The sequence below is a fragment of the Rana temporaria genome, chromosome 6, assembly GCF_905171775.1.
Source record: "Rana temporaria chromosome 6, aRanTem1.1, whole genome shotgun sequence".
In the NCBI taxonomy this organism is placed as follows: Eukaryota; Metazoa; Chordata; class Amphibia; order Anura; family Ranidae; genus Rana; species Rana temporaria.
In genome coordinates, this window is record NC_053494.1 from 100,841,383 (window position 1) to 100,869,149 (window position 27,767).

General features: G+C 40.4%; 1 protein-coding gene across 2 annotated transcripts in view; it reads right to left on the reverse strand.

The window, feature by feature from the left end:
* The window catches only part of TMEFF2 (transmembrane protein with EGF like and two follistatin like domains 2), a 909,969-nt gene that overhangs the window by 206,937 nt on the left and 675,265 nt on the right, over nt 1-27,767 (reverse strand). For both annotated transcript variants that reach the window (XM_040357082.1, XM_040357081.1), the window contains exon 7: nt 22,197-22,256. In XM_040357082.1, coding sequence (XP_040213016.1) covers nt 22,197-22,256 — 60 coding nt within the window. The remainder of the gene's footprint in view (nt 1-22,196; nt 22,257-27,767) is intronic.

The window sequence follows — 27,767 nt, forward strand, 5'->3', positions numbered from 1 at the left end:
CATACTTGCGTTCCGGAGAGGAGAACAAGAGGAAGATGGAGTGACAGCCTGCACAATAATGGTGCAGTTTCGTGTACAAGCTCAGTGTGCCATGGATGGTACTACAATTGGTCACCAGGAGGAAGCCTAAAGAAGCCACACGGAGCCATTTTGGACCGCAAGCATGGGTGGTTACCGTGACAATGCGTTTCACACACATAAGCTTTGTCAAGTCACGGAAAGACTGCCAACTGACATATTTATACAATGGGGATGAGTTCAAAACTAAAGAAGGGGAGTGCAAGTGGGTGGGAAAAGAAAAGAAGCTGAGTGCCAAGGTCTCATCATTGCCCTTACAGATTGAATATAAACAGATTTAAAAAAAAAAAAAAAAATACTATTAATTCATTACAATTTTTTTTCACTTAAAGTTTTCACTTAGAATTAAACATTTAAAGACTAAAATACAGTTGGATGACAATTCTAAATTATATTAATCCAACAATTCAAGAATCCATAGGATTATATACCTTCCCCAGGATTTCGTATACAAATGACCTGTAAAAAATAAAAATGAAATGAAAATAAAAATGTAATACAAATTTTTATTAAAAATAAAAGATCAAATTTCAACCATATCTTTGGTCACTATAATTATAAAAAATAATGGGCACTGCATCCTACGGACTAAAGAGGAGAGGGACCTTGTTGCTTTGTTATCAGTGTTCAGTTTAAAATCCTTCATCTCTGATGGTTTGAAGGTAAATATATATGTTCCCATCCAAGATTTTTTTCATGCTTGTGTTGGAGACTGCTCTGAACTGACAGGATTGATCAATGGTTTTTGATGGGTATTCGTGTGGGCAAAAAAAGAAAGGAATGCCTTGATCTTTTGCTTTAAAAAAAAACTGTTTACTTTTAGCCTGGACTGGAAGTGACGTCAGTCTGGTCCTCCAAGGCAAGAGGTGATCAAAGATGATCTACTCTTTGATCACCCCTGGGACTAGCCAGCCGCACCGTCGGATTGTGTCTCGGGTGAGTTGGCGGTAACGGTAATCCAGAGAAACACCGGCAAGCCATGGGAGGGGAGATGTGCTTCTGAAAGTGTTCCAGTGGCTCATTAACCACTTGGACCACTTTCACGAGAAAGCTAGCTGTCCGCTGAAGAAATAGATACTGCCGACCATAACCCCAGTAAACCACTTCAAAGCCACAAGATATATACTGTATATATATATATATATATATATATATATATATATATATATATATATATGCGTATTGCGCTCTTGAAGTGGATAAAATACATGTTTCACTGGTTACATCATCAATAGGGACTGGAAGACCTGTTCTGGATGATTTTTTTTTTTTTTTAAGGGAGCTAGGCAGGGCTGGGAGGAGAAAGGAGTTAGCAATTATTTTCCCCATCCATTCTGACTTGATAATGGCAGTGCTGCCTAAACTGAATCTAAAAGTGCCATTGAAGGTACCGGTCACCCAGCACACAGAGACCAGACAGAAGTGACCAGTATTCTTATCAGGATGCATTGGGATCCCACCTATGTGCACAATGAGTTTTAATAAGGTTTAGGGAGCCTAGAGCAGCATACATACTGTATACCCTAAAAAGCACTATCTACATGGTTGATCAATTTAATACATTTAAAACAACAATCTCCAGGATCTAACTTTTCCTTATGCCCGTCTAATTTATCTGAATAGATTGTATTTAAATATTATAAAGTGTGATTGCTTTCCAAACTAAAAGATAAAAGGGGCAGATCCATATTCCCTGTCAGTGAGACAACTGCCCCTCATTCTGATGTTTTTACTTTCCACATAAAAAGCTGTTCTATTCCTAATAGCACTTATAACAGCTAGAATAAAAGAATAAATAAATAAACATGCTTTCCTTTGAAAGATGGGTCTATTTTCCGAACATTACAATCTAATCTATCACCAGGAAAATATTGCTAAACATTCTGGCATTAATATGATTGCCTGCAAGTCAATATACTCTCTGCAGAGAAATAGTTTTTTAGCATGCTAGTCATGAGCAACCTAAAAGCCCTTTAAAGAAACCACACAGTTATTGAAAAAAAAAGTTTACAAGTCTATAAATGATGCATTCTGCTTTTATGAATTAGAGCATAAACTGTAAAACATGTGCATATAACTTCCACCTTGTAATGCAGGCATTTTCCACTCTTTTTACCAGGCAGATGAAATTCTTATGTTTACTTTTCAAAAGCAGATATAAACTATTGTTATGGCCATTTCATTTACTGTAGTAAACAAATGCTACATTTCTGTTATAGAGTGCTGGATATTTTAGCTTTTCATCATTTTGTATAATATGAAAATGGGAAATATATAGGGAATTTTGATACAAAGCTATTTATTTTTTAGCTTAAGTGTTTCAGGCAAACTGCTAAGGCCATTGTAGTTTATTCCTGAATGTAATTTATTCTTCTGCAAGTGCCAATATAGGTTAAAGGTTTTTCCCATTTCCAGCTTATTTATTTTACCCAGATTTCTATCTGGATGTTATATGACAAACATGACTCCCACTGTAACACTTTTACCAAATGATCAACTTAAGCTATTTAATATGTGAATGAAGTATAGAAGTGTTTACTGCCTTCCAATGCATTAATGGGTGCAATGAGAAATAAAGGAGTAAAGGGCCATTTAAACACTAAAAGAATGCTTCTGAGATTGACTCTATAATTATAAATAAAAATCATTTCTGCATAGGTGCCTTAAAGGGATTGTAAAGGTAAAACATTGTTTCCCTAAATAGCTTCCTTTACCTTAGTGCAGTCCTCCTTCACTTACCTCATTCTTTGATTTTGCTTTAAAATGTCCTTATTTCTTCTGAGAAATCCTCACTTTCTGTTCTTCTGTCTGTAACTCCACACAATGTGAGGCTTTCTCCTTGGTGTGGAGTGTCGTGCTAGCCCCCTCCCTTGAGGGGGCGAGCAGGAGAGTCAGGACGCTCTCTACATTGCATATAGAGAAAGGAACTGTGTGTTAGTGGGCGTCCTGACTCTCCTGCTCACCCCCTTAAGGGAGGGGGAAAGCACGACACTCCACACCAGGGAGAAAGCCTTGCATTACTGTGTGGAGTTACAGACAGAAGAACAGGAAGTGAGGATTTCTCAGAATAAATAAGGACATTTAAAAGCAGAATCTAAGGATGAGGTAAGTGAAGGGGGACTGCACTAAGGTAAAGGAAGCTATTTAGGGATTTTTTTTACCTTTACAACCCCTTTAACCTAAAATGTACAATAAAAGAAGAGAGAAACAATTAATATAAATTTTGCATGTAATCTTTTGGCAGGAGAGGGAATGATTTTACTGTCAACTTTGTTCAGTGTATTCAGAGATGGATTGTTCTTTGAGCTAACTTCAATGAAATGCATCTTCAATTTAATAGGATAATAGACAAATGTCTCTTATCTTTTTTGTTGCTTTTGTGGTATTTAACATGATTATTTATTTGTTGTTATTATTTCAACAATACAGTATGAATACAGTATTCTTGGTAAGGTTATTTTAAAAGAAAACATTTGAAACTGACCTTTTATTACATAATCCCATTTCTGTAAAACAAAAAAAACTTAAAAATTCTTAGAAACCAAAGGTCCGTGATAACTCTGGTTTGCTAAAATCATTCAAATGTGACACATCAAGAATATTTTAGGTAACTGAAAGGTGTGCACAGACTCAGTGATCATTAATAAGAAGCCATAAAATATTAGATCATTAAAGAAGAGAAGTATTTAAAGATCACAAAGAAAAAATCTAATAGCAAAATCTCAAATCTCAAAAGTTAAAATCCTGAAGTTGAGACCTAAAGTTGACAATCAGTATTTTACAGACAAAGGAGGACATAATAAGAAAATCTAACAGTAATATTAAAAACAAAAAACAAATTAAGAAAATACGCATCAATGGTCAACTAAAATGTATGCATTTAAAGTGCATCAATATCACTTTCCTAAAAAGCCTCTCTCTTCACAAATAGTCCATAGTCTCCTAACATTTGCTTTTCCCTGCTGACTTGCCACACTGTTTGCTAATTTTTCAAACTTCTGAAATAAGTACTCTTAAATTTATTTGTATATAAGAGTACTTTATGTTATGTGGAATTTCACATAAAGACAATGCCAACGTTTTCCAAGAAGATTCTGCAATAAATTATCTGCTAGTTGTTTGTGATAATTAATCCAGTTCATGATAAAACTAGTGGTAGTTTTTTACATCCCACTGGACTGTTTTGTAATGTTGAAGACATTTTGCTGTTCAGCTTCTAAAGTCAACGTTACAGAACAAGTCCAGCTGACTATGATCAACATTATCTTACCTGCAAAAGGCATGCCAACAACACCCTATATTACCCTAAAAGGCATGTCTATAACACCTTAAAGGGATCAGAGTCACAGCTCTTTTGGAATGTGTTTCAGTGCAAAATCATTTGTCAACATTATGCTGTAAAAGGACATTTAGGTCACACTAACACCATCATAAGATCTAGTATTGTTCTTTTTTTTTTTCAGTTCTTTTCTCTTTTTGATTACACGAGTTACAAACTAATAATAAGATTCTACTGTACCATACTTTGCTGTGCTAAATCATAATGTAACATACTGTATTTTTTAAATATGTTTTATTTATAATTTTATAACCAAATAATACGTTAGAAAAGTTAATACCCAAACATGAAATACTTCAAACTTTACACTTTGAAAAAACCTTACAATATTTCAGAGGATGTGATATTTCTAAATGGAAAATATTGAGTCAATTCATTCCTTTTAATGCACAAAAAATAAACATAATTCTCAGACTAAAAATACTCAAATAAGGCTGAACTCTGGGTATCTACTAAATTTCCCCTTGCAGTGTCCTTCATGTACTTCAAGGATTAAATGTGGAACTAGGTTCCACAGTGGGTATTACAAGCATGCTTTACTGCATATACAGACTGATTTTACTGTTGTGGGTTTAGTAACACTTTCATCATGTAATGTTAGTAGAAGAACTCCCAAGGTTACGGCTCAGAAGTTCTGTAACACGAGGTTCTGCTGGTTAGAATAGAGATCTACAGAGGAATACAGTCATGATCACCATCCAATCCATCCCATACATGCCCCCTTCCTATCCAACATCTCTATTTTACCCTAAGGGGATTGGAATAAGCATAATACTTACCGTAATCCTTGCTCTTCTAGCAGCTGGCTCTCCTCTTCACTTATTGTTACTCTCTGGTAGTAGTACCGTTTTATGAATTATGACATTGGATAGCTGTGACTAGTTGAGCAGAGAAGAATATCAGCTTTTGGAGGCATATTGTATGGAGGGGAAAACCTTGATGAGCAATGAGTAAGGTAAGTATTTCACCTTTTTTCTTTAAACTCAGATCAAACTAGCATTCACTCCCAGCATTGTGTGTGAATGGCAGTCACTGCAAGGTCAATTTTTTTTGACACTCAAAGTTTAGCTTTAACCACTTGCTTACTGGGCACTTATACCCCCTTCCTGACCAGGCCAATTGTCAGCTTTCAGCACTGTCACACATTGAATGACAATAGCTCGGTCATGCATCACTGTGCCCGAACAACATTTTCAGTATTTTTTTACACAAATAGAGCTTTCTTGTGGTAGTATTTATTCACCACTGGATTGTAAATTTTTTGCTAAAGAAACAAAAAAATGTTCATAGTTTGTTATGAAATTTTTCAAAAGGTAACTTTTCTCCTTAATTGATCTGCACTGATGAGGCTGCACTGATGGGTACTGATGAGGTGGCGCTGATGAGGTGGCATTGATGGGCACTGATGAGGCTGCATTTATGGTACTGGTGGACACTGATATGGCTGCACTGACAGGTGGCACTGATAGGCAGGACTGATAGATGACACTGATGAGGCACTGATGGGCACTGACTGGCAGCACTGATAGGTGGCACTGGTGGGCACTGATTGACAGCACTGGTGGGCACTGATGGGCACTGATTAGCAGAACTGGTGGGCACTGATAAGAGGCACTGGTGGACACTGATAGGTAGCACTGGTGGACACTGTTGGGACCGATATCCCTGTAACAGAAGTCGATTATGCTTTAGGAAGGTTATCCTGCTTTTGGCTTCCCATATTCACTGAGGTCATATCAGAGAGTTTGGATGCCTTTTAAAACTCCAGTTGATTTTAGCATTTTTTTGGCAACTTTTCTCGCTGCAAGATCACTTTTATAGGCAGCGGGAGAGGTGCCCCCCCGGCCGCTACCCGGTCGTCTCAGACGGCCTGTCATGCTTATTTCATTTACAAGGGATATTTACATTCCTTGGAATAGGCATAAAGGTGATCAAAAAAAGAAAAATAAAGAAGATTTTTTTTAAAGCGCCCGTCCCTCCGAGCTTGTGTGCAGAAACGAACGCATAAGTAAGTCATGCATATGGAAACGGTGGTCAAACCACACATGTGAGGTATCACTGCAATCGTTAGAGCGAAAGCAATAATTCTTGTGCAAGACCTCCTCGGTAACTCTAAACACAAAACCTGTAAAAATGTTTAAAGCGTCACCTATGGCCTATAAGAACCATAGTTTGTCGTCATTCCACGAGCATGCACAATTTTAAAACATGACATGTTAGGTATCTATTTATTTGGAATAACATAATCTTTTACATTATACAAAAAAAGTGGGCTGACGTAAAAAATTTTGTTTTTAATTTTATTAATTAAAGTGTATTTTTCCCCAAAAAATTGCACTTGAAAGACCGATGTGCGCCTAAATAGAGGGCTTCAGTAAGTTTTTAAAGCAGGTTTATGATCCTATAGAGCCAAAGCTTACTTGGGATGTGGCTGTTGCATCAGGCACCAGAACCAGAGATCTCTATTAGCATGATGTTTAACTTCATAGATCGGAAAATAAATTAAAGTAAAAGACAGAAAACCAAGAGTGCTTCATGTCATCTTTCTTTAAATCTACAGTATAAGGCATTTATATTCACTTTGCAGGCAAATTGACAAGATTTTTATTTGTACATGATTGGGCGATGAAAGTGAACACACAACTTCACCTTATTCAGTAAGCCAAATAATAACTAATGTTCCATGGGGCATAGAAAATGTTTACATACTGGTCTATTTATAAATCTTTTCACACAGCTTTCATCCAATAATTATACTTTTCTCTAACTGTATTCAAATGGATTCATTGAGAAGTGAAATAATTCCGATTAAAAACATTTATAAATAGGTCCATTAGTTTAGTGAATAAAGTAAAGCTACATTTACTTCAGCCATAAAAAAATATATTTTTTCTTGTTGGTTATTCAAAATGAGTATAGCTTCCCAATAAGATAACAACTCATTTAATTTACACACTAAAAATTCACTTTAATAAGTGAACATTCCCTTCAACCTTGTAAGACCGAGTAGTAAAACTCGACTGCCAAGCAGGAGCTAAATATAATTGTCCTCATGTATATAATTTCAAACAATACACAGAAAAAAAAGACACTCCATTAAAATATGTCTGCATAAAACAAAACAAAAAAATCTTAATGAGTCTATGAACAGGCATATTCTCTCATGTGTTATATTCACAGTACACCATGGATTATACAAATCAAACTGCAGTTGAAAATTAAAATGGCTTCCCTCTTCAATATTTTCTTGATTTTTTTTTCTTTAAGTCTATATAGTGTTCTTGCAGCAAATTAATATATCTTTATTAACAATATTGTTTAAACATCGGAGTATAGATGTTTCATGGGAGAATCTTAGATTTCACACAACTTTCACCCAAGATGCACCTATTTTCTAAATTAATCATATATGGAAAATGGGTGTAAATGTTGTGTTAATCCTGGGTGAAAACATATAACCCTTCTTCTGCAATAAAATAAAAATTAGACTTTGGTCTTAATATGCATTTATAAGGTTTTACAAGACATATACACCAATACATGGAATATCCTCATTAAGGATTAAAACAGTAAATACAATATACACAGTAAACAATTTTTTGTCTTTAAATCATCACGGTTCAAAAGATCTTATTTACACTATGATGCTAGGAATTGCTCCTTTGTGTGTGTTTTTTTATTTCTTTTGCACATTATCATGCTCTGGGGATCATCAAAACAATACTCAACAACCATGTTACAAAAGCTAAACAGTTCATAAAACAGTAAAACGTATTGGATTTATGTTGTAAAGCGCTGCATAAACTGTCAGCACTATATAAATACTATATAATAGTAATATTTTATAAAATTTTATAGAAAATCTGCGCTTAAGATAAAATAGTGCAAAAACGGCAGCTAAACACTATACCCTGATACCAGGCATTCAACATAAGATACATCAAAACAGTTCAGCACTTATATACAGTAAATAAAAATGTTCTCTAATGCCCCGTACACACGATCGGAATTTCCAATGGCCTAAAATCCGATAGAATTTTTCGTCGGAATTCCGTTCAAGCTGTTTTCCATACACACTGTCAGACCAAATTCCGACCGTCCAAAACGCGGTGACCTAGAACACTACGACAAGCCAAGAAAAATAAAGTTCAATGCTTCCGAGCATGCGTTGACTTGATTCTGAGCATGCGTGGGTTTTTTCTCCGTCGTAGTTGCACACAGACGATAGGAATTTCCTATCGTTTTTTTTCCATCGAAAAAAAATAAAACATGTTCTATTTCTAAACACCGACGGACTTTTTTCATTGGAAATTCCGATTGTGTGTACGTGGCATCAGAATGTGATATCAACTATCCCTGATATTCACAAATAAGTGATACGGTAAATGTTTATAGTACAATACAGTGGATGTGTAACTACAAGTATAAAAGAAACGGTAACTAACAACATCCAAAAAATAAAAAACTGTGTAATCAGTTAAGTTGCCAGTCCCACATGCCATGATGGAAATTGAAGCTTCTCAAAATAACCAAAGTAACACCATCCACTCTCGTGCAATTCTTATCAGAATACTTATGACTCTGATAAGAGTGGTCAATAAATGTGTATTTACAGCAATAAAACCAGCATCGTGGAATAAGGGGTAATCTTCACAGAAAAGCCCAGCGAATACATTAACCACTTCCAGACCTTAGGTGTTATTCAGATTTGGTGTTTGCAAGACAAAAACATTTTTTTCTGCTAGAAAATTACTTAAAACCCCCAAACATTATATATATATTATTTTTCTAACAGCCTAGAGAATAAAATAGTGGTCATTGCAATACTTTTTGTCACACCGTATTTGCGCAGCGGTCTTACAAGCGCACTTTTTTGGGAAAAAAAATCACTTTTTTGAATTAAAAATAAAGACAACAATAAATTTGGCCCAATTTTTTTATATATTGTGAAAGATAATGTTACGCCGAGTAAAATGATACCCAACATGTCAGGCTTAAAAATTGCGCCCGCTCGTGGCATGGCGTCAAAATTTTACCCTTAAAAATCTTGATAGGCGACGTTTAAAAAATTCTATAGGTTGCATTTTTTGAGCTACAGAGTAGGTCTAGGGCTAGAATTATTGCCCTCGCTCTAACAATCGCGGCGATACCTCACTTGTGTGATTTGAACACCGTTTTCATATGCGGGCGCTACTCGCGTATGCGTTCGCTTCTGCGCGCGAGCTCGTCGGGATGGGGCGCTTTAAACATTTTTTTTTGTTTTCTTATTTCTTTTTATTTCTTTATTACTTTTTACACTGAAAAAAAAAATTTGACCACTTTTATTCCTATTACAAGGAATGTACACATCCCTTGTAATAGAAAAAAGCATGACAGGTCCTCTTAAATATGAGATCTGGGGTCAAAAAGACCTCAGATCTCATATTTAGACTAAATATATTTAGACTAAAATTCAAGAAAAAAAAAATTTGAAACTGTCATTTTTTCAAATGACAAAAAAAAAATGTTTCTTTAAGGCCTTGTACACACGAGAGGCGAATCCACCGCGAAGACCGCCGTTATCGTGTACAGGACCGCTCACACTAAAGATGGATACCTCGGTTGTGGCAGCAGCTGCTGCCGTTACCGAGATATCCATCTTTAAAAAAAGGACGTGCATCGTCGTGCGCAGGTCTGGAAGTGGATAAATGGGGTAAAGCAAATCCTCCTCTATGGTTAGTAATGGCTTGAATCTGGCTCAATCAGATAAAATCAAGGTGTGTTGCAGGGAACATGTAATAATTAAGTTTCTCCACATAGTGTAAAACCACAAACCGCACAGTTTAATGATTAAAATTGCACTTACATCATGACCAGACAGGTATGTACACAAAATACCAAAATAGGTCTTCCTCCAGTAACAAAGGTTTATGTCGGCCAGTTGCACATGCATGGTAGTATGTGTGCATGGCTCCCCCTACGCGTTTCACCATACGTGACATCAAAAGAGGCACGCATACACTCTGGACTATGCTCTTAAATAAGGGAAGAGACCAAGGAGGACCGCTACCATTGGGTGAGGAACCACCAAGGGGAAATACCAAACACCTGGGTACTATTAGGCATATTGTACAATGGTGTGATCATTACAAACAAATTCCTTATATTCTATAGCACCATCTTGTGTTAAGAAAGGAGATGGCCAGAATTAAAAGAAAAAAATAGCATGTTTTTCTACCTTGTTAGATAAAACTACAACAAGTTTATAGCAGTACAAAATGTAATCCAATTAGTTCCTTAACCATTTGCCAACCGCCGCACAACGATATACGTCACCAGAATGACATGGCCAGGCATATGGGCGTACCTGTACTTTCCTGCTTCCCAGCCCGTGGGAGTTTCGATCGGGCCCCCCCCCCATGCCTGTGGCGGTCGTAATCCCTCCAGGAGCGAGCCGTGATGAGGGGCGTCCATCGATTTATGGCCACCCCCTCACAATCTTTCCTGGTGAATGATAAGCTTCCTCTGTCTGTGAATTGTGATAAGACATTTCAAGTAAGTGCACCAACACTACACTGACACCAGTAAACGTAGGCACACTTTTCACCCCCCAATCACCCCCTGATCACCTCCTGCACCCCCAGTCACAGTGTCACCGATTGCAGTGTTCATTTATTTACTGATCACTGCATTTGGTGCAATTTTTTCAATGGGCTCAACATACCTCTCAGCAATTTTCTTGGGGTGTCTACTTTCTAAAATGGGGTCATTTGGGGGGGTTTGTACTGCCCTGTCATTTTAGCACCTCAATAAATGAGGCAGTCAAACTAAAAGCTGTGAAAATTCCAGAAAATGTACCCTAGTTTGTAGACGCTATAACTTTTGCGCAAACCAATAAATATATGCTTATTGACATTTTTTTACCAAAGAAATGTAGCTGAATACATTTTAGCCTAAATGTATGACTAACATTTAGTTTATATTCTATGTTCTTATAACAAAAAGTAGAAAATATCATTTTTTTTCAAACTTTTCTGTCTTTTTCCGTTTATATTGCAAAAAAAATTAAATCACAGAGGCAATCAAATACCATCAAAAGAAAGCTCTATTTGTGGGGAAAAAAAGGATGAACATTTTGTTTGGGTACAACATTGCATGACCGATCAATTACCAGTTAAAGCAGTGCAGTGCCAAATTGTAAAAAGTCCTCTGTTCTTTAATACCTAATGGTCTGGGCTCGAAGTGGTTAAGCAATAAAAAAGGATAGGGAATATGCTCCTCATTTAGTTTTAATGCACACAATATTAAATCTCTTAGCACTTCATTATCAGGACAAGGTGATTTGTAGCAATGGGGAACTTTAGCTTAAAGTGTATCCAAACCAAAGAACAAGAATGTAATATAGGGCCAAATTCCCAAAAACGTAGCCTAACTTAAATTTCAGCAGTTAAGTTACACTGCCTTAAAATTTCTACCTAAGTGCCCGATCCACAAAGCACTTACCTAGAAATTACACGCCGTGTAACTTAAGTGCCTCCGTCGCAAGGTGGTCCTCCTCTCCGGGGGGCGATTACTATTTAAATACTGTACCGTACTGCGCATGCGTGTGACGTAATTTTCCCGACGTGCAGCGCGCGAACGTAATTTACTCCGGGCTTTGTGGATTGCGACGGGACAATAAAGTTGCGACGGGTGAAAAAAAAAGTACGCGCCGGGAAAACAAAAAAAAAAAAAAAATTGACAGCGTCGCTCGGCATGCATTCCTGAGAGGGAGAACTCCATGCCAATTTTCAAAGAAAAAACCGGCATGGGTTCCCCCCCCAGGAGCATACCAGGCCCTTAGGTCTGGTATGGGTTGTAAGGAGACCCCCCCTACGCCGAAAATTCGACGTAGGGGGTCCCCCTACAATCCATACCAGACCCGTATCCAAAGCACGCTACCCGGCAGGTCAGGAAAGGGAGTGGGGACGAGCGAGCGCCCCCCCTCCTGAGCCGTGCCAGGCAGCATGCCCTCAACATGGGGGGGTTGGGTGCTCTGTGGCAGGGGGGCGCACTGCGGGCCCCCCCACCCCAGAGCACCCTGTCCCCATGTTGATGAGGACAGGACCTCTTCCCGACAACCCTTGCCGTTGGTTGTCGGGGTCTGCGGGCAGGGGCTTATCGGAATCTGGGAGTCCTCTCAAATAAGGGGGCCCCCAGATACCGGCCCCCCACCCTAAGTGAATGGATATGGGGTACATCGTACCCCTACCCATTCACCTGGAGGCAAAAAGTTAAATTTATCAAACACACAACACAAGGGTTTTTAAAATAATTTATTAGTCTGCTCCGGAGGCCCCCCTGTCTTCTTTAGCTCTAATACCAGGGGGGGCTTCTTCTTCCGCTCTCCGGGGGTCTTCTCCGCTCTCTGGGGGGGGCTTCTTCTTCCACTCTCCGGGGGGGGGGGGGTCTTCTCCGCTCTCTGGGGGTCTTCTTCTATCTTCGCCGCTCTCCGCTGTTGACTCGGCGCACCCCGGTTCTTCTGCAGCTGTCCGGTGCCTTCTTCTTCAGCGATGGCTGCCTGCTATCTTCGTGTGTTAGCTCAATTACTAGCAGGCAGCCAGCACGGTCTTCTGTGACGTCATCTTCTTCTCTTCTCTTCTTCTCCCTTCTTCCGATGTTGACCCGACGCCTCTTCTCGCTGCAATGATGGAAGCGCGCCTTGCATCCGATTTATATAGGCCTCACCGTCCCATCATGCTCCGGTAGGTACCCACGTGGTGGGTGCCTACCCACGTGCACCCACCACGTGGGTACCTACCGGAGCATGATGGGACGGTGATGCCTATATAAATGGGATGCAAGGCGCGCTTCCATCATTGCAGTGAGAAGAGGCGACGTGTCAACATCGGAAGAAGGGAGAAGAAGAACATGACGTCACAGAAGACCGCGATGGCTGCCTGCTAGTAATTGAGCTAACACACGAAGATAGCAGGCAGCCATCGCTGAAGAAGAAGGCACCGGACAGCTGCAGAAGAACCGGGGTGCGCCGAGTCAACAGCGGTGAGCGGCGAAGATAGAAAAAGACCCCCGGAGAGCGGAGAAGACCCCCCCGGAGAGCGGAGAAGACCCCCGGAGAGTGGAGAAGACCCCCGGAGAGTGGAAGAAGAAGCCCCCCCTGGTATTAGAGCTAAAGAAGACAGGGGGGCCTCCGGAGCAGACTAATAAATTATTTTAAAAACCCTTGTATTGTGTGTTTAATAACTTTAACATTTTGCCTCCAGGTGAATGGGTAGGGGTACGATGTACCCCATATCCATTCACTTAGGGTGGGGGGGCGGTATCTGGGGGCCCCCTTATTTGAGGGGACTCCCAGATTCCGATAAGCCCCCGCCCGCAGACCCCGACAACCAACGCCAAGGGTTGTCGGGAAGAGGTCCTGTCCTCATCAACATGGGGACAGGGTGCTCTGGGGTGGGGGGGCCCGCAGTGCGCCCCCCTGCCCCAGAGCACCCAACCCCCCCATGTTGAGGGCATGCGGCCTGGCACGGCTCAGGAGGGGGGGGGGCGCTCGCTCGTCCCCACTCCCTTTCCTGACCGGCCGGGTAGCGTACTTTGGATACGGGTCTGGTATGGATTGTAGGGGGACCCCGTACGTCGAATTTTCGGCGTAGGGGGGGTCTCCTTACAACCCATACCAGACCTAAGGGCCTGGTATGCTCCTGGGGGGGGAACCCATGCCGGTTTTGATTTTACAAATTGCCGTGGAGTTCTCCCTCGGGAATGCATACCAAATGCCGTCGCTTGAATGGGCTTTTACATGGTGTGACTAATTTTCCACATTGTAAAACCAGCCCTAGTTTTGCGCAAGCAAATCGGAACTTACGCAGAAATCACAATGCTGAAATGCTTTGTGGATCTGCTTAAGTCCTCATTTGCATACTCAAAGCGGCATTTCAATGAGAAATGCCCCCAGCGGCGGATGCGGTACTGCATCCTAAGATCTGACCGTGTAAGTGTCTTACACATGTCAGATCTTCTGCCTAACTTTGGAAAAAGCCTTTTGAGGATCGTTTCCAAAGTTAGGCACAGAGATAAGCAGGCTGAATAGCAGTTCCGCCTGCGTATCTCTTTTGAGAATTTGGCCCTCAGTGTGGAATACTGATCCCTAGATGTGCTGGCTGCATTTGTTTTCTTTTTTGAGGCTTTTCCCCCTTTTTCACCAGGTGATCCTCCCAGTAACACACTTCCAGTCCTAGGGAGACAAGGCTCACTAACAGTGATGCATCTATAGAGAAGCATCATCACCCTAGGACAGGAAATATTTCAGGACTGGAAAACCCTCCACCCTCTCCTCATCTGTATAACATAGTTGGAAGGTGTTCTGTAGTACACAGAACTGAGAACAATGTACCTAATAAGAGTGCAGAACAGCCAGAGGACAAAGGAAGTTATCAACAGTGTTGTTTTTTTATACTTACTGGACAGAGCAAAAAGCAAAGTGGTGTATTTAACAGACCAAAATGTGGATCAACTAAGTTAACATAAATAGGTATATGTAAAAAATGGACAAAAAATTTGACTTTATTGGTACCCAAAAGGAATGACTAGATGGACATATAATATTTCAAATTGTAATAAAAAAACATTAAAATATAAATAAAATATCAATCTCAAAATGTATGTGCATTGGTCATATTCCATAAACCATAAAAATAGGCACCCTAATGGGGTGTTACTATGTACTATGTGCAGTTATGTTGTATTAACCACTTCCATACTGGGCACTTAAACACCCTCCTGACCAGACCAATTTTCAGCTTTCAGGGCTCTCACACTTTGAATGACAATTACTCAGTCATGCAACACTGTACCCAAATGATTTTTTTGTCCTTTTTTTCCCCACAAATAGAGCTTTCTTTTGGTGGTATTTGATCACCTCTGCGGTTTTTATTTTTTGCGCTATTAATGAAAAAAGACCGAAAATTTGGGGAAAAAATGATTTTTTCTTAGTTTCTGTAATAAAATCTTGCAAATTATAAATTTTTCTTCATAAATTTTGGCCACAATTTATACTGCTACACGTCTTTGATAAAAATAACCCCACATTTTTGGAAATGATTTGGTCTGTGTGAAAGTTTTAGAGTCTACAAGCTATAGTGCAAATCATAAAAAATTATCACATCTGATCACACCTGATGTACTGAAGGCCAATCAAATTTCATGGGACCCTAATAAGCCAGGAAAGTACAAATGCCCACAGATGGCACTGAGGCAGCACAGATGGCACTGAGGTGGCACAGATGGCACTGAGGCGGCACAGATGGCACTGAGATGGGTACTGATGAGATGGGTACTGATGTGCACCGATGAGGCCTGTGTACTGGTGGACACAGGTGGGCACTAATGAGGCAGCACAGATGGCACCAATGAGGCGGCACAGATGGCACCAATGAGGCGGCACAGATGGCACTAATGAGGCGGCACAGATGGCACTAATGAGGCGGCACAGATGGCACTGAGATGGGTACTGATGCGATGGGTATTGATGTGCACTGATTGACTGCGGCACAGGTGGGCACTGATGAGGTGGCACAGGTGGACACTGATGAGGTGGCACAGATGGGCACTGATTGCAGATGTGCACTGAGGTGGCAGATGGGCACTGGGCACAGGTGGTACTGGTGGGCATGGTGGTACTGATGGGCACGGTGGTACTGATGGGCACGGTGGTACTGATGGGCACAGGTGGGCATGGTGGTACTGGCGGGAGCAGGTGGGCACGGTGGTACTGGTGGGCGCACGGTGGTCATGGTGGTACTGGTGGGCACGGTGGTACTGGTGGGCGCACGGTGGTCATGGTGGTACTGGTGGGCACGGTGGTACTGGTGGGCACAGTGGTACTGGTGGGCACAGGTGGGCACAGTGGTACTGGTGGGCATGGTGGTACTGGTGGGCACGGTGGTACTGGTGGGCACACGGTGGTACTGGGGGGCACAGTGGTACTGGTGGGCACAGTGGTACTGGTGGGCACAGGTGGTACTGGTGGGCACACGGTGGTACTGGTGGGCACACTGTGGTACTGGTGGGGGGGCACCTTTGGTACTGGGGGGCACCTTTGGTACTGGGGGGCACTGTGGTACTGGTGGGCACTTTGGTACTGGGGGGCACTGTGGTACTGGTGGGCACTTTGGTACTGGGGGGCACTGTGGTACTGGGGGCACTGATTGGTCACTTATTTTTTTTTTTTCCAAATCGCTGCTACTTACAGTTAGCTCTCCCCTCCTCACACGCGGTGTCTGTGTGAGGAGGGGAGAGTCGGCAATGAGAGATGATCTCATATGTTTACATGTGAGATCATCTCTCATTGGCCGCACAGATCGCGCTGTAAATAGCCGCTGTGATTGGCTATTTACCGCGATCTGTGTTTGGCTGTGTCCAGGGGACACGGCCAGCACAGCAGTTCCCCGCTGCGCGCTCGGGAGCGCGCGCGGGGAACGAGCAAAGGGGCGGCCGTAAAAAGACGGCCTGTTAGAGAAGTAGAGCCGCGATGCGGCCGTACAAAGTCGTAAGGCCGTCAGCTAGTGGTTAAGCTTCTTCAGGGCCTTACTATCCTGGCTTAGGGAGGATGGATGCTATCACATGTAGTGTGACAAGCATATGTTGCAAGATCAAGAAAAGTGGAACAATAATAATTCAATACAATGACTTAATGAGGCAGCTAGTAGGAGAATATATATTTCATCCCATCAGAAATAAGGGAAGGCAGTGGCCCAAACATGTCCTATCTTAAGATCAAAACCTCAAAGGAACAGATATTGGACCCAAACCCGCTGTTGCAATCATCAGGAACAGTTCCAGAATAAACCAGTATACTAATATAGGGAATCAGGTATCGATCAATCAACTTGCTGGATTATCTTGCGATTATTGCTAGCATCTGCTATAGTCTCTAGCGATAATCACTGTCTTCTCTCTGCTGGGAGAAGACAATTGCTGATTCCCCTGTCAGCATGGCATGTGTTGATGGGGGAATCAGGCAAATGTCTTTCCTGCAACCTGTGGTTGTCTGAAAATAAATTCACATTGTATATGGCCTGCCTTATACATTGAGGCACTAATCTACCCATCTCATTTCTCCTTGGCTAAAGATTTTTTAAAGTCGGTTAAGGCCCCTTTCAGACATCCGCTCCGTCTGTCCGCTCATTACAAGTCCGTTAACGGACTTGTAATGAATCCCTATGGGAACGCGTCCGTTAGCGGATGGAGCATCCGCTAGCGTCCGCGTCAGTCGGGATCCGCTTTTCTGAACGGAAGAAACCCTATTTTTCTTCCGTTCGGCGGAGCGGAACTGATGCAGACGGACAGACGGTCCATCTGCATCAGGTTCCCCATAGGGGACAGCGGAGCAGAGACAGGGCGGTCCCTGCACTGTGTGCGGGGACCGCCCTATCCGCCGACAGCTGAGTGGGGATCCCCGCTGAGCCGACGGAGACACACGGAGCGGACCCGGAAACGGTCCGCTCCATGTGAAAGAGCCCTAAGATCCAAGAAAAGTCGGTTAAGGTCCAAGGAACAATGTAATCATAATTTCTGTCATTTCTGTTCCTTGAAAAGCGATAGCCTCTTTAAAACCCACCACCCCACCTACTTTCCTTTGCTTCCCTATCACCATTTACCTTCCTTTTGGCAGACACCCCCTCAATTCCTGCTGTGTCTTGAGATAGGAAGAAGGAAAAAACACTTCTTCAAACAGAAACTCACCGAATCAACTTTTATCTAGGTCTATAATCACCAATGGTGGCTTGTCTATGTGCCGCCCCCTAATCTTCATGTGGGTTGTCCGGACACATGGATTTCTACAAGTTTTTTTTAAGCACATGATTAGAGCCTGAGGCTCTAATTTACTTAAAAAAAGTTGGGTTTGGGGCACAGAGCACTATGCCCTGAGCCCACCCATTTGTGACAATATGAGAATGAATATTCGGTATTGTCTTCCGGCTTCTCTTCCTGGCTAATCAGGACAGGAAGCGGGTCTTAAGACCAGATTGGCCAGGAGGAGAAGCCAGGGAATCTGAGGCCTGGATAGAGTACCAGAGAACTAGCTGCCACTGTGTTTAACTAATGTAACAGGTGTTTGCCAAAAGAAAAAAAAACTAAAAAAAGACACAAAGGCTGCTTTTTTCAACTGCTGTGGTACTATTAAAAAAAACATCATTAAATATTTAAAAACATCACCAATCAACAGTTCCCCTATTTTGTAGGCGCTATAACTTTTGCGCAAACCAATCAATGTACGCTTATTGCGATTTTTTTAAACAAAAATATGTAGAAGAATACGTATCGGCCTAAACCGAGGAAAAAATGTTTTTTTAAAAAAAAAAATTGGGATATTATTATAACAAAAAATATTGTCTTTTTTTGTTTATAGCGCAAAAAATAAAAATCGCAGAGATGATCAAATACCACCAAAAGAAAGCTCTATTTGTGGGAAAAAAATTATAAAAATATAATTTGGGTACAGTGTTGTATGACTGCGCAATTGTCATTCAAAATGCGTCAGCGCTGAAAGCTGAAAATTGGTCTGAGCATGAAGGGGGTTTAAGTGCCCAGTAATGAAGTGGTTAAAGAATCTGGTCAATAAAAACTGACACAATTATTAAAAGAAAAACAGTCAAAGACCTGAGATAATATCACAGTACAAATCATTGGTTTTGAACTTGAACCAGCAGGCCCATGCAGTATTTTAGAGTGTTTAACAACAGTATATCTGGCAATAAGCGCAAGTTCTTCTAAGAGACATATATCATCCACTTTACATAGCCATTGAACTAAAGTGTGTACTGTGCATTGTCCCCAGTGAAGTGGGATCAACAATTTTGCAGCATTTAATAAATGTACAATAATTGAACTTTTGTATTGGCTTACTGATTCTGTTGTACAATGGCATAACATAAACCAATGTTCTAATCTAAACTTGTCACCTTGTATAAGGGGGATCATGTTAGCCACCACCTGCCAATACACATGAACAAGCGGAAAAGCCCACCAGATGTGTCCCTGCTCAGCAAAAAATCTGCAGTCCCTCACATAGGTGAGACAAATTAAGACATTGCATTCAATTTAACTGGTGTGTTAATGCCAGCAAATAAGAAGTTTATAATTTACAGTGCCTTGTAAAAGTATTCACCCCCTTGGCTTTTTACCTATTTTGTTACATTACAGGCTTTAATTCAATGTTTTTTAATCTGAATTATATGTGATGGATCAGAACACAAAAGTCTGTTGGTAAAGTAAAATTAGAAAAATATATAATTAAAACATTTTTTCAGAAATAAAAAGATTATAATTGGCATGTGCATATGTTTTCACCCCCTTTGTTATGAAGCCCATAAAAAAGCTCTGGTGCAACCAATTAAGTGTCACATGATCTGTCATTACATATACACACCTTTTTGAAAGCCCCCAGAGGCTGCAACACCTAAGCAAGAGGCAACACTAACCAAACACTGCCATGAAGACAAAGGAACTGTTCAAACAAGTAAGGGATAATGTTTTTGAGAAGTACAAGTTATGGATGGGTTATAAAAAAATATCCAAATATTTGATAATCCCTAGGAGCACCATCAAATCTATCATAACCAAATGGAAAGAACATGGCACAACAGCAAACCCACCAAGAGACGGGCACTCACAAAAACTCATGGACCAGGTAAGGAGGGCATTAATCAGAGAGGCAGCACAGAGACACAAGGTAACCCTGGAGGAGCTGCAGAGTTCCACAGCAGAGACTGGAGTATCTGTACATGGGACGACAATATGCCATACGCTCCATAGAGTTGGGCTTTATGGCAGAGTGCCCAGCAGAAAGCCATTAATTTCAGAAAAAAACGAAATGGCACATTTTAAATTTGCGAAAAAGCGTGTGGGAGACTCCCAAAATGTATGGAGGAAGGTGCTCTGATCTGATGAGACTAAAATTTAACTTGGCCATCAAATAAAACGCTATGTCTGGCACAAACCCAACACATCACATGCCCACAGGGAAACATGGTGGTGGTCAGAGTTGAGGGAAAGATGTATGGTGCTAAATACAGGGATATTCTTGAGCAAAACCTGTACCACTCTGTGTGTGATTTGAAGTAAGGATGGAGAATCAGTAGGACAATGGCCCCAAACACACTGCTAAAGCAACACTTGAGTGGTTTAAGGGGAAACTTGTAAATGTTTTGAAATTTCCTAGTCAAAGCCCAGACCTCAATCCAATATAAAATCTGTGGTCAGACTTAAAGATTGCTGTTCACAAGCGCAAACCATCCAACTTGAAGGAGCTGGAGCAGTTTTGCAAGGAGGAATGGGCAAAAATCCCAGTGGTAAGATGCTTAAAATAATAGCATCTGCACGGCTAATAGTCTATTGATCCCTATCAAGATAGAAATAATATGGACACAAGATATGTGTCCATATTATTTCTATCTTGATAGGGATTAAAAGACTATTGACCATGCAGATGCTATTATTTTAACATATATATCCAACTATGAATATGGTGGACCCCTTTATTTCACCTTGAATTTAAATGTTTGTAAACATGTCATTACTAATGATTGCCAGGTTAGAAATTGGCACCATGTTATGGGTGCATTTCTTTGTACATGAAACTAAATGTATGTAAACATGTTTTTATGCCTACCTTTACATATATAGTGTGAAATAAGGGATTGTAAGGTAGGGAACCCCCATAGGGAGCATTTGAAAGAAGAACAAAACTTGTGGTAATATATTCATCTTAACAACATTTATGTTACCTAGCCATGAGTGACAAATAGAAGACCACTTGCGTTGCTTGATGTTTGTTTATTTAATAGCTTTAGAGCGATCACCATGAAATGCCTGCTCATCTGTGTGATCCCTCTTTTTTACACACACTGTAATTTATAATTTAGTCATGCTCTGGTTTGAGCTTGAGATTACCCTATGAGCCTGTTTAATTGCTAGTGATCTTCATCATTTGATACCGTTAGTGGTGGATTTTGATTGCATTTACTTATGTATATTCCAAATCTTTGCTGTCCTTAAAAAATAATTAATCAGTTTGATACCACTTGAGGCTGCATCAGGTAAATGCTTTCTTTGGGGACTCTCTCCAATTTTTTTCTATATGTATGTTTTCTATTGCTTTACTTATTTGACTTTATTCAGTAAACTAGAAAATGCATTTCCTGCAGAAAATGCGTGGGAATGCTGAATAGCTGAATTGCTAAAGCTAACTGGATGAATAGCTTAAATCTGTAAGAAAAAGTTGAAGAAGTGAGAATAGTTGGAATAGTAGGAAAAACTGAAAAGCTGACACTAAACTGAATTGTTGGCTTTAAAAGTTTGCAAAGAATATGCCCAATACACACTCTGTTTAATTGATACATTTTTCTGAAATTATCACTAAACTTTAACAGCTTTTTCACAAAAACTGTAAAAGATATCAAACTGAAAAGATATATCCAGATAGCTAAATATTTTGTGAACATTTTAAAGTTTATTTGGCGTCTGTAGGTGAAAGTATGAAGGAGCTGAAACTTTTGGGAGCGTAAGAAGATTTTAAGGATTTGAAGCATGCTCTCATGGACTTCAAGGTTAAAAAAAGGGTTAAAAAGCTTAATGTTTTAAAAAGTATAAATAGTACAAAAAAATTGAAGAAGTCCCATCATTAGCTGAAAGAGCTGAACATTTTAAAAGTTGAATGGTTTTAATAGCTGAAAGTATGCAGAAGTTACGCAGAGACAAAAAACATCAAGGAAATATAGGTAGATATTTCAACACTTACCTGCATAGTCTGTTCTTGCATAATGGCTGTCCTCTGATTTCGTAGTTGCTGTTGTATTTTCTGTTTAAAGCAAAATGAATTTGTTAACTGTTGCGCTAGCTCTGGTATATTTTGGCATGTATTTAATTGTTTACAAATACATAACATTGAGGCATATCTGTTTTATGGATAAGCTAATGTTAGTAAATCTTGCTCAAGATTCACAAACTTTATCATACCTGAGATGTCTACTAGACTCTGGTTTGGACAGATTTAAGTGAGTTATTCCGAAGAATTACAGGCCTACAATATAAAAACGCTGAATTTCCATGCAAAATAATTGTAGCGCTGTCTGCATCTAAAATCTGACATAATCATACCACCAGGGAGGTTAAGCAGGGTATACACTGACTGAAAATTGCCAAGTTCAGCACGAACCCGATAACCATGTGTACTGCTGTCTGTTCAACAGAACCCAGTCTAATGACAGGCTTATGTTGAATGGTCCTACTGGAAAACCAGCATTTAATCAGTGCTTGCAGCCAATCAGATCTCTCTATCCTGATTTGTTATACTTTAATACAGCAGCAGGGGAGGTCTCTGCATTACACATAATTTGTGTTGATGCTGTGATCTGTCAAGTTTTTTTAGTTCAACATGCTGGTTGAATGAAAAAAAAAACTGAATGTGTATACCTTGCTTTACATAAGTTGGAGGGATTTTTAGGATGAGTTAGAAATCCTACTTTAAGGCTGGGTTCATACCTATGCAAATTGGATGTGGGTTTCTCCGCCTCCAATTCGCATTGCAAGAGAATGTGAACAGCTCTCTATGGAGCTGGTTCACATATCTCCTGGGTGGCTGCGGAGCGCACTGCACTGTGCATCTTTGGTTCCATTTCAGGGTCGAATTCAGGTAAATATTCGTCCCTAAAATGGAGAATAGGGACGCACATCGTTCCTATGCGAACCGCGAAAGGTTTAGGTGTGAACCGAACCTTAGTGAAACAAGAGTTATAAATGTTATTACAACCTAATACTTTTTAAATACTGTGAACAATATATTTATTTATACTGTAAATAGTTTTGACTGCCAAAACTTTTTTCTACACAAATGATTCATTTTTAGTTGCTTGCTTTCTATACATCTAAACATATACACTGCGGTTGATTAACTAAAAGCAAATAGGCTGTTCACTTTGCAAGGTAATTTGCCTCAGAGCTTAGTGAGTGTGGTGACGCTTCACTTTGCAAAGAATACTCCAATCACATGGAAAAAAAAACTGCACATGATTGGATGATGGAAGTCAGCAGAGCTCCACCTCATTCACTAAACTCTGGTGCAATTTCTCTTGCAAATTGAAAAGTGAAAAGCCCATTTACCTTTAGTTAAAATAAAATCTGTCTGTATAGCATAACTAGTTTGCTTAATCTATCATTAAACAAACCCCAGCACTTGCTGTTGCTTTAAAATGCACCCCACCTTTTCCTACTGCCATTTGTGGCATTTTTAGAATCAAAAGTCTTACTATATGCACTTCCTGACCCCATGTTACTTAATTAAATATGACAAATGTGTTACATATTTTACAGTTCTGAACATTATCATGGAACTGAGAGTACTTTAAGGTGTTTGACTGATACCACTGACAGATTTACCATGTTCTTGATGTATTTATGACTCAGTAAATTCTTAATAAATTAAGGCTTTTAAACTTTAGTTAAAGATAAGATGGTAACAAAAATGTTTTACCTTATGTTATTTATTGTAGAAGGATGTGAAAAAATACTGACAACCTTTCCATGGTTTGATTTAATCAATGGTTATGTTCCATTACAGATGTTACAGATGTTATCAGTTTGAGTAAAGCCAATGTGAAATATGTGCAGACATCAAAGTTGATGTACATAGTTTTATTTTTATTTTTTCTGGATGTTATAGATGTGGAAAAACGGGTATGAACAAAAAATAATATGGAACAACTGACTGGGCCAGCATAATTGTTGGCTTCATGGGCAAAATGTTACCAGCAAAAAGACAGGAATTTGGAATGTACATGTAAAACATTAGTCTAAACTCACTTACAATGTTGAATTTTTTTTTGTAAACTTCACCTAGAGACATATATAAATACATTACATATACATAAATAATAGTGCACTTCTGGTTACTATGCAAAAAATGTAATACTGAAAATTGATCAATGTACAATTAAACAGTGAATTGAATAGTCGATAAAGTTGAACATGAAAATAAGTCCACGTGCCAATAGCATTGAAAGCATTGTCGGAACATTTGGGGTTAAAAGAATATACATATAGGCCTTTATATTATGCATATTTTTAATATTTTCCATATTCATATATATTTGGCAGAAGAGAAACCATTTGTGTCTTAGGTTAATCGCAGTTCAAAGTCTGTGAATAAGGCCTTGTTAAAAGAATGATTTTATGTCTTACAGGGAGGTTGTAATAAGTCTTGTATGTCCCATCTCTAGGTCATATATCTTTTAGGTTTGACACTTATAATATAGGAGAATGGTAAGGAGCACTGGTTTGATATGAACTTACAGGAATTGTCCTTTGCATGAACGAAGCTAGGGGGGGGGGCTCATCCACCAATAAGCTATCGTATTATATATCTTAAATAGTAATGTTTCTTTCATAATGGTAATAATGTAAATGTATTAGTTATTATAACTTGTTAAGTACATATATATTACTATGCTTACAAATGTGAGTTCCTAGCTGTATTGACATTGAGAACCTGTATTTGGGAAGTAAAGTGTTTTGCTTAGAAGTACTTTTCAAAGAATCTCACTTTCCTAGGAATTCAACTAATGGTCTAAGCTAATGGTATGTAAACATTCCCAGTCTACAAATTTACTAGAAGAGCCACAATGTCTGACAATTGTTAGACATATAAGACAATTTATGGTGTTCCACCAAGGCTTAGGTCAAAGGGGGTCATAAATTAGGATTAACCCTGGATGACCCTAGCATTAGAAATTATTCCTTATACACCACCACCACTACAGGTTAAAAGTGGCATTACTCAAAATGGCCGCATTCTTGGTTGCTATGGCAGCCTACCTAACATAGCATCATTTGACATCATCAATGACGTAGTAATGTGAGATACACACCCACTTCTTGAGTGTGTTAAAAAGTAGTTGTAGGGGACACAAGGAGATCAATCTTGGAGGGTCGCTTATGGAGGATGGCTGACTTGATCTCTGGGCATCTCTGATGGTCTCTGGAGGGCTCTATCTCTGGAAGGAAGCTGACTCTAAAAAGATGTCTGGGGAAACTCTCTCTCTCTCTGAAAGGATATCTGAAGGAAGCTGGAAGGAGATCTTGAATGCAAAGATGTAGGGGGTTGAAAGAAGTCCCTCATGGGACTTTGCTTCTCAAACAGAAAGAACTCGTAAATACTGGTAATGTATAATTTTGTTTATTTACCTTTTGGTAATGGAATGTTTTTGCATACACATAACTAAAACCATTTAAATATATTTGGCAAGATAATTTGGGAGTTATATTATTTTTAACTGCAGTATGAAATAATTATATTCCAAATATTAGGAGACATACACAAATGATGTTTGTCTTTAAAAAGCTAAATGCCAACAGTTGTACAATGGTTTTAGGGTGATGTCTGTGAAAATAAATTCTCTCTAAATTTAAAATAAGCTTGCCTGTATTGCCAAACTTGTGTACAAAATATATTTTGATCTGTACACATATAAGAAGTAAAAGAAGAGATAACATAGTGTCAATGTAAACAAAAGCTATTTACTAAGCCGTATAGTCATGGAAGGTTATTTTACAAGTTACCAGGTTTTAAATATACCAGGACGATTTAAGTAAGAACTGTGAATATACCTTCTCATATCAGTGGCGTCACTAGGGTTGGTGTCACCTGGTGCGGTAAAATATGGTGTCACCCCCCCCCCCCCCCAATAACATTTTTCAAATATTTTTTACCCTACTGTTTGCTCTCTGTTCTCCTTTCTTCCCCTTTTCTCTCTCTCCCTATCCATCTTTCTTGTTTGTTCTATCCCTTCTTCTTTCTCTCCATTTTTCTTTGTCCCCTCCCCCCACCTCTCTTTCTCCAGAACCGGAATTCACATCTCAGGAGCCTATAGGCCAGGGGCGTACCTAGAGCATTTGGCACCTGGGGCGGATCCAATATCTGGCACCCCCCCACGTTAAAAAGGTAAAAACACCCCACTGTGCTCCCTGCATACCTCTGCATCCTTCAATATCTTTTTGTTACTACTGTGCACCCCTCTCCACAACTGCACCTCTGGACCACTTTACATTGCACAGCACCCTGCATCACTGGACCCCTTTACATTACACAGCCCCCTGCATCACTGGACCCCTTTACATTACACAGCCCCCTGCATCACTGGACCCCTTTACATTAAACAGCCCCCTTGCATCACTGGACCCCTTTACATTACACAGCCCCCTGCATCACTGGACCCCTTTAAAATTACACAGTACCCTGCATCACTGGACCCCTTTACATCTCACAGCCCCCTTCACCTCTGGACCCTTTTACATTACACAACACCCTGCACCTCTGGACCTCTACATTACACAGCCCCCTGCATTACTGGACCCCTTTACATTACACAGCACCCTGCACCTCTGGACCTCTTTACATTACACAGCCCCCTGCATCACTGGACCCCTTTAAAATCACACAGTATCCTGCATCACTGGACCCCTTTAAAATTACACAGCACCCTGTATCACTGGACCCCTTTACATTACACAGCACCCTGCACCTCTGGACCCCTTTACATTACACAGCACCCTGCATCACTGGACCCCTTTACATTACACAGCACCCTGCACCTCTGGACCTCTACATTACACAGCCCCCTGCATCACTGGACCTCTTTACATTACACAGCCCCCTGCATCACTGGACCCCTTTAAAATTACACAGCACCCTGTATCACTGGACCCCTTTACATCTCACAGCCCCCTTCACCTCTGGACCCTTTTACATTACACAGCACCCTGCATCACTGGACCCCTTTAAAATTACACAGTACCCTGCATCACTGGACCCCTTTAAAATTACACAGCACCCTGCATCACTGGACCCCTTTACATCTCACAGCCCCCTTCACCTCTGGACCCTTTTACATTACACAGCACCCTGCACCCCTTTACATCACATAGCCCCCTGCACCCCTGGACCCTTTTACACTACACAGCCCTCTGCACCCCTTTACATTACACAGCACCCTGCATCACTGCACCCCTTTTACATTACACAGCCACCTGCACCTCTGGACCCCTGCATGTTACACAGACCCCCCTTCAGTGCAGACACCCCCTCAGTGCAGACACCCCCCCTGAGTGCAACCCCCCCTCAGTGCAAATCCCCCCTCAGTGCAACCCCCCCCTCAGTGCAAACCCCCTCGGTGCAACCCCCCAGTGCAAACACCCCCCCCCTTAGTACAAACACCCCCCTCAGTGCAAACCCCCCTTAGTGAAAACCCCCTCAGTGCAAACACCCCCTTAGTACATCCCCCCACCCCTTCAGTGAAATCCCCCCAGGTGCAAACAC